Source organism: Lynx rufus, unplaced genomic scaffold (assembly GCF_022079265.1).
Source record: "Lynx rufus isolate CCGP_SWC_20201006 ecotype Redwood Valley unplaced genomic scaffold, mLynRuf1.p SCAF_10, whole genome shotgun sequence".
Classification (NCBI taxonomy): domain Eukaryota; kingdom Metazoa; phylum Chordata; class Mammalia; order Carnivora; family Felidae; genus Lynx; species Lynx rufus.
In genome coordinates this window covers 73,478,811-73,486,961 of record NW_025814824.1, presented here as the reverse complement: position 1 = coordinate 73,486,961, position 8,151 = coordinate 73,478,811, and the positions used below count along the sequence as shown (strand labels likewise).

Sequence of the window (8,151 nt, the reverse complement as noted above, 5' to 3'; positions counted from 1 at the left end):
CGGAAGTGGGCCGAGGGCCGACGCAGCGTCCTGGGTGACGGGTAGCATGATGGGAATCGTAGTAGGCGAGAGTCGTGGCGCCAATCGAAGAGCCTCTGAGGAAAGCGGGCGGAGGACGAGGTTCTGCAGGAGGGAGGTCCAGAGCAGTCTGGGAAGTGTAGTCCAGTGAGCTTGGCAGGAGACTCGCGGGGGGCGCCGGGGTTCCGGGAAGAGGCTGAGCTGGGTTGAAAAGAGGTAGGTGCGTCGAGTCGCGCGGCCCTGGGCTGAACTCCGGTAGCAAATGGAGGGCTTCCGAGGCCGGTTGTCGCTCTTGGCCCTAGTAAGAGGGGCTTCACGCCTCCTGAGCGGAGGGCCATGTTGCCATGGACACCCTCTCCCTGGACTCGTGAGTGCCGCTCTGGAGCTGCGGAGGGAGTGCTGTTCTCCGCTGTAGGGACGTTGTCCCAGGGCCTTCCTCTGAGTTGGGTGAATTTTTGGTGTATTTGAGCAGTGGCGACAGATTGGGCTCAAAGAGCCCTCTAGCGCCAAAGTAAAAATAAAGACCCGGAGGAGGAGGTACGGCCTGCTTTTGTTGAAGTTTGTATTCAGCCCGGTCTTTGTGTCTGACTCCGAGTGAGATGATGCCCACGAAAGCGTCAGGTAAACTGAGCCCAGGCAACTCTGCGTGGCCCTGGGTTCCGCTGGGTGCTGGGACATCGGAGGTAACAAGGCAAAGGTTTTGCCCCCGTGTTGGGGGTGGAGATGCTTAAACTGTTGGTGTTTCTTGAGCTGGACAGCCCCCCCCCCCCTTCCCCAAGGGCAATTACAATAATAATAGCTATTGTTTATTGAGTGTTTACTAAATGCCAAGTCACGTTCTAGGAACTTGCTGTGCATTACGTCGTTCAATCTATGCAACAACAGAGTACAGAAACCCGAGGAAACTAAGGGCCAGTGAAAGATGAAACTAATTGTCCAAGATCAGTGGCGTGTGGCATTAGAATCTCGCCCCCTGCCCTTTGGACTCCTGAGGGAGCGCTTTTGCCCGTTACTCTGTACTGCCTCCTAGTGGCGAGTTTTCACAGTTTGCAGATAAGTGAAGAAAACCTACAGCAGGGTTTTTCTTACTTTTAAATATTCTTTCCTCCCTTATTCCCCCCTTGGAACTTTGGCTTCCTCTACCATTTGTTTACATTGAATTCAAGATAGTATTTGATTTCATACAAAGCAATTTTGAAATGTAATGTGCCAGCCGGTTCTGTTCCAAGCTTCCAGGGAGGATACATTTCTTCCTTCGTATACTTCAGAGTCTCTAGCTACTTCCTAGATAGATGTAATAATAATTTATATCTGTACATACTCTTTGAAAGTAAGCTCCACACCCAACATGGGGTTTGAACTCATGACCCTGAGATTAAGACTATGTATGCACTACCTACCGACTGAGCCAGACAGACGCCGCTGTAATTGTACATACTTTAAAGGAGCTTTCACTTACATCATTCTCATTTAATTTTCATCATGTAGTTTTTATAGGAGGCTGACATTTATTAACCACACTGAACAGCCTCAACTTCATTTATAATATAGAGCTAATTTTGTCAGCTTCAGAGGGTTTCTGTGTTAAAATAAAAGTCCAAAGAAGGGGAGTGGAAAAGCGTAGCACAGCATTCAAGAAAAGTTCGTTTCGTCTAATTTGGGTGTCTTAGTTTATTCAACAACACATTTACTGACTGGTTATTATAGATTCACACTACTTGGGGCAATGGAGACTATAAAGATGTTGCCCTCAACAGGTTGTGAACTCAGTTGGGGAGTTTCACTGTCTTTAAGGAAATTGCTTTTTGTTAGCATAAGCATTACCTTGGGTTTTCAGAGTGTTCTTTTGAGCCTCTTTGCGTACTTGTTCTCTCTGCCTGGAATGCCCTTCCTTACCCTCCTTTCTCTGCCTGCCTTTCACAAGTCAGCTTAGAGATCTCCTCCAGGAAGTCTTCCACATCCCTGTCTTCCCCACACTCTGCCCAGACTGGATTGGGTGCCTGTGTGGTGCCATCGTGTTATCCTCATCATCTTATTAGAGTATGTTGCAATTTTCTGTTTACGTGTTTGTTTTCCCCACAGACTGCGACTATGCCTTTTAACTCTGTAGCTGGAGCACAAGAAGTGTTTGTTTAATGAATGACCTGTCCATTTAGGACCTATTTAGACCCTGAGGATAACCCCGTGAATTGTGAGTTATATGGAGTTTGCCTAAAATTTAGTAAACTGATTTCAGTATTCAGGAAATCTCTTACAGATTCACAAATCTCTTACAGTTCTCACACAGAGCTGAACAAATTTAACGGCCGTGTACTCTCCCACTAACTATACCGAATTAAGATGTGATGATTTATTTATTTATTTAATTTATTTGTAAGATGTGATATTTTAACTTTATTCTCTAAGGTGGAATGTTTCTTTAAATGTGACTGGAGCATAAGATTAAGGCGATTATTGCCTAGAATTCTCTTTTATAGGCATTTTGCTCTTTTTTTTTTTTTCCTTGAAAACTGTTTTTTTTGGAATTGCGGAGTTACAGATCTCCATCATGTAATAATCATACATCAGATGACATCAAAGTGTCTGTGTGAACCCAAATGAGTCTTTTGTATCACTAGTCATTTAGCATGCATGCTGACAAATTGATCTTGTATTTGTAGCTGAGGTTTTTCCCCTCCAGTTTTTCCTCCTCTGCTATTTCTAACAGCTGACAGTTCACTGGGTCTGGCCCTTGGGGTTGATCTCATTATGCTGCGGCGAAAACCAACCCGCCTGGAGCTGAAGCTTGATGACATCGAGGAGTTTGAGAGCATTCGAAAGGACCTGGAGGTAAGAATACAACTTTTGAACCCTTAGGGATATTTAAAACAATAGCTCTTAACTTTTGAACTCCAGACGCTTATACCAATAGCTTATTTGAAACCTCTATGTGGATGCTTTACAGGCATCTCAGACTTAATGTGTTAGTTTCCTGTGGCTTGCTATAATAGATTACCACAAAATTGGTGGTTTAAAACAACAGAATCTATTTTTTTACCATTCTGTAGGCCAGAAATCTGAAATCAGTGTGAGTGGTCCCAAATCAAGGTGTCAGCAGGACCGATGCTCCCTCCAGAGGCTCTGGAGGAGAATCCATTCCTTGACTCTCAGCTTCTGGTAGCCACTGGTATTCCTTGACTTGTGGCTACATCACTTCAATCTCTGTGTCCACGATCACATTGTTTTCTCTTGTTCTGTCTGTGAAATCTCCCTTGGCCCTCTCTTACAAGGATACATGTGATGGCGTTTAGGGCCCCCCCTGATAATTCAGGATAATGTCTCCATTTCAAGATCCTTATCACATCTGCAAAGACCCTTTTCCCATGTAAGGCAACATTTAGAGGTTCAGGGATTAGGACCTGAGAGCTTTGGAGGTCACCGTTCAGCCTACTGAACTGAACATGTTAGAACAAAAAACCTCTTGATTTTTTTCCTCAAGGCAGTTCCACCTCAGTGTTCCCTTGTGGGTATCTATATAGATGCTCAAGTCAGAAATCTAGGAGTCACTCCTGAGTTCTAGCTTTTCCTTACCCTTTATTTTTGCCCTGTGCGTCTCCACGGTTACAACCCCAGTCCAAGTAACCGTCGTCTCTCTCTGTACAATCTCAGTTGCGTCTTAAATGGTCTTCCTACTTGCATTTTAGTTTCGTTAACCCATTCTCCATCAGGTTTCTAGAATGATCTTTAAAAATTTTCAGATCATGTCATTCCCCTGCTTAAAACTACTCATGGTTTCCTGCACATAGAATAAAATCTCAGTTCCTTACCATGGCCTACAAGATTTGGTATGTTCTGGCCCCTTGGGTTTTACCTCCTGCCATTCTTTGCTTTGGTCTCTGTACCCCAGGCACACTGGCTTTCTTCCATTTCCTTGAATACGCCAAGCTATTTTATCACTCGTGGCCTTTGCCCATGTTATTTTCCTCTCCCCCTTTCTTCATGTCTGTTTAAATGTCACTTTCTCAGTCTGAGATGCTGCTTCTGACCTATCCCAAGTTAAGGGTGTCATTCCCATCATGCTGTCACCATCTCATTAGGGTCTCTCAAAGCACTCTATTCTTTTACTTTACAGCATTTGTTATAATTTACAGTGATTTGCTTATTGTAAAAGCATTTATATTAGGAGCCTTGATTGTAGAAATCATGTCTGTCTGCTTCACTGTTGAGATCCCAGCGTCTGGTATGATGGTAGGAACTCTGTATGTTTTGTTTTGTTTTGTTTTGTTTTTAAGTAGGCTCCACGTGGGGCTTAAACTCATGCCCCTGAGATCAAGACCTAAGTTGAGATCAAGAGATCAAGAGTCAGACACTTAACCGACTGAGCCACTCAGGTGCCCCTCAGTATGTATTTTTAAGTGTAGCTTATCCCCCAGTATTAGATGTCCATTGATAAGACTTAAATTGTTTAGTAACCCTCAGAATAACTCCTTGACTCCTTAGGATGGTGTACAAGGCCCTTTGTGGCGTAGTCCTTGCTCATCTCTCCACTTTATCTTCCAGTGACAAGTTATCTTTAATCTCAGTGCCTCTGCACACTCGGTTCTCTTTCCCTGAAATGCCCTTTCAGTATGGTTTAAACTTCAGCTGGAATGAGTCTCATAAAGTGTTGGCATACTGAACTTTGACTCTGCAGAATCAGCTCACTATTGAGTCAGTCTTTCTTTTTTTTTTTAATTTTTTTTTTTTTAACATTTTTATTTATTTTTGGGACAGAGAGAGACAGAGCATGAACGGGGGAGGGGCAGGGAGAGAGGGAGACACAGAATCGGAAACAGGCTCCAGGCTCCGAGCCATCCACCCAGAGCCTGACGCGGGGCTCGAACTCACGGACTGCGAGATCGTGACCTGGCTGAAGTCGGACGCTTAACCGACTGCGCCACCCACGCGCCCCTTGAGTCAGTCTTTCTACTAAAGGCAATTATCCTGTGAGTTTGACCTGTTTTAGAGCAACTTAGGAATAGTTTTGCCTTAAACTAAACTTAAATGAAACCAATAGAAACTGGTATTTCATTTGTTACTGAAATTAATTTAATTACATTTTGATGACTCTGGATTCTGAAACAGTCAGCAGTTATTCATGGTGGGAAGCCTTTTAAATGATTTCATTCCATTTGGACATTCTCAGTTTCTCATGGCTTATAAAATGATAGTATCCTTTGCCTTTTAACCTGTTTTCACTAAGGTATTTGGGGTGAACTTTGTAATGTTACTTATTGGTAATGTAGACTAACTAGAGAGTAACTCGGAAAGGTCATTTTATATACACACATACATATAGATGTATAAAGTAACATCTTATTCAGTGTACTTCTATGATCTTGGCACTTACATGCGGAGTTCATTAGTAAGTGGTGAATAATAGTGGGGATTCCAGTGGCTAGAGTAGTCATTCTCCTAATGCACACTGGAGAAAACATTTGTTCATTCTCTCAGGGAATGTTATTATCTAATACCATCTTTATAGTTAGGTAGTAGTAGTTATGGGATCAGGGTTAGTCTGTCTTTGAAAATGATCAAACTGAGGGGCACCTGGCTGGCTCAGTCGGTGGAGCATGCAATTTTTGATCTCGAGGTTGTGAGTTCAAGCCCCACGTTGGGTGTAGGGATTACTTAAAAAATAAAAAAATAAAAAAGTGACCAAACTAAGACATTGACTTGAATTCTGCAGTCACTTGTGATGTAAGAGCCAACCCTTTTACCTGAAAATGAAATGAAACCTTGAAACACAGGCCTTTTGATAAGATAGCACAAAACCTTGTATTCCTGTGTTACATTTAATCTCGTGGTGTTAGGGAAATTGTTAATTTCTGGTGGTTATTGCTTTACCACTTAATTTTTCCATCTGTTCTCTTGAACAGATTTACATTTACTGAAACACCCTTCTCTCCCTCTTGTCTACCAACTCTTTTTTTTTTTTCTTGTTTGATTGAGGAGTAACTGACATACATCACTGTGTAAGTTTAAGATGTAGAGCGTGATGGTGTGATTGACAGATATTGTGAAATGATGACCACAGTACGTTCAGCTAACATCCATCTTCTCATTATTATTTATCTTTCTAATTGCAGCTTCCTGCTCTGAAGCTGTACCACTGCACACCCAATTCTCCCTTCTTTGTGTCTCTTTGGTAGTGTGGACTTTCCTCTGTCATAGCCACGATCACCCTGTGTTGTCACTGTCTGTTTACCTGTTTCCCGGTTAGACTGTGACATCCTGGAGGGTAGTGGTTATATCTTTTATCACTATATCCCTGCATCCCCCTTGTACCCTTATTATCCATTTAAACCTAGGATTTCAGCTTATTATTCCAAAGACCCTAACCCTAGACTTTACCGTATGCCTAGTGCATGGTAGGTGCTAAATAAATGTTTGGTAATGGAAAGAATGTTGCCTAAATCCTAAAACTTTTATACTTTCAGAACCGTAAGAAACAAAAGGAAGAAGTGGATGTCGTAGGAATCAGTGATGGAGAAGGTGCCATTGGGCTCAGCAGTGACCCCAAGAACCGGGAACAAATGATTAATGATCGAATTGGTTATAAACCCCAACCCAAGCCTAACAATCGTTCATCTCAATTTGGAAGTTTTGAATTTTAGAGGCAGATTATCTTGCATGCCAGAGCCCTGGAATGGAGTAAAATGATGGCAGAAGTACAAATAAGGTTTAGAGAAGTGAGTGCTTGAAGTCAAGCAGAATGTTTTACTCCTGCAGAGAAATACTTCTGCATGAGATAACTAATGCTTACCTTTCACTCTAAGTGGAAATCCAAACTCTAGTTTATCTCTGGAAAATTTGACTCTATAAAACTTGTCTGACTTTTGTTTTTAAAAATAAATCTATTTTTGGAAAAGTGTGCAACACCCTTAATGAAGTATAAGAATAGTACTGTTAACCTCAAGACTTTGAAAGGTAATTGCTCCAAGAGGTGACATCATTCTTCCCACCTTTACTGAGTGTCTAAACACAGGACACTTGCAGTTGATCCCTGTCACGGACTCATTCAACTTGTCTCTTCAAGTATTTATTGAGTTTCTGTTATGTGCCAGGACCATTTTAGGCATTTAGTAACATCAGTGAACAAAATCCAAGATCTCTGCCCTTGTGGAGATTAGATTCTAGTGATTTTGTATAAATGTGATCAAGCTGTGGGTTTCCAGAATCTGTTTACAGAATGGCTTTGTAGCTAGTTTGGGCATAATTTGCGGGGGGACAGGCAGTGGAGGGAAACATGATAATAGGAATGCTAACAATATTCCCATCATTCCAATTTGCCATCCTTTTCCAACTTGCCTAAGAATTTTTGCCACCAGGAGCTAATCTGAGAGGGTAATTTAGAATCGGAGGGGAGGAGGGATGCCTGGCTGGCTCAGGAGCATGTGACTCCATCTCAGGGTTGTGAGTTCAAGCCCCACATTGGGTGTAGAGATTACTAAAAAAAAAAAAAAACAAACCTTAAAAAAAATCACGTCCTATTGTTTTCACTGTTTAATTCAACTACAGTAAATTGCCAACTGTGGTAGAAGGAGCCTCGAGAGTCATCAGTTTTTAATTTTATTTATTTATTTTGAGAGACTGTGCATGCGTGCACACACTTGAGCAGGGGAGGGGCTGAGAGAGGGAGAGAATCCCAAGCAGGCTCCTCATTGTCAGTGCAGAACCCAATGTGGGGCACAAACTCATGAGCTGTGAGATCATGATCTGAAATCAAGAGTCAGATGCTTAACTGAGCCATCCAGGCGCCCCTGGAATTGTCAGTTCTGAAGAGACCCTTTGGCAAGATTTTACCTAGTTCTAGGGGTAGTTTAAGGCTGGGTAAAAAGATTATGGGAGAGGCAGAGCACCTGGGTGGCTCAGTCGGTTGAGTGTCCAACTTTGGCTCAGGTCATGATTTCACAGTTCAAGCCCCACATTGAGCTCACTACTGTCAGTACAGAGCCCGCTTCAGATCCTCTGTCCCCCTCTCTCTGCCCCTCCCCCACTTGTGCATGCACCCTCTCTCAAAAATAAACATTAAAAAAATACACATGGGAGAGGCAGTGATAGAAAAGGATATATAGTTCTCTTTCTCCAACTGTTCTTTCAAAACCTTTATAC

The 8,151-nt window shown here is 42.6% G+C and overlaps 1 protein-coding gene across 3 annotated transcripts; it reads left to right on the top strand.

Moving 5' to 3' along the window:
* The first annotated feature begins 62 nt into the window (after positions 1-62).
* CDC26 (cell division cycle 26) lies at positions 63-6,907 on the top strand. 3 transcript variants are annotated; one of them, XM_047068144.1, is made up of 4 exons: positions 63-234; positions 2,101-2,209; positions 2,726-2,847; positions 6,477-6,907. In XM_047068144.1, the coding sequence occupies exons 2-4, from the start codon at positions 2,158-2,160 to the stop codon at positions 6,651-6,653; spliced, it is 351 nt and encodes a 116-aa protein (XP_046924100.1). In that variant the 5' UTR covers positions 63-234; positions 2,101-2,157; the 3' UTR covers positions 6,654-6,907. The 3 variants fall into 3 exon arrangements, with proteins under 3 accessions (XP_046924100.1, XP_046924118.1, XP_046924108.1); XM_047068152.1 differs by lacking the exon at positions 63-234 and adding an exon at positions 290-639; XM_047068162.1 differs by lacking the exon at positions 2,101-2,209.
* Positions 6,908-8,151: the final 1,244 nt, after the last annotated feature.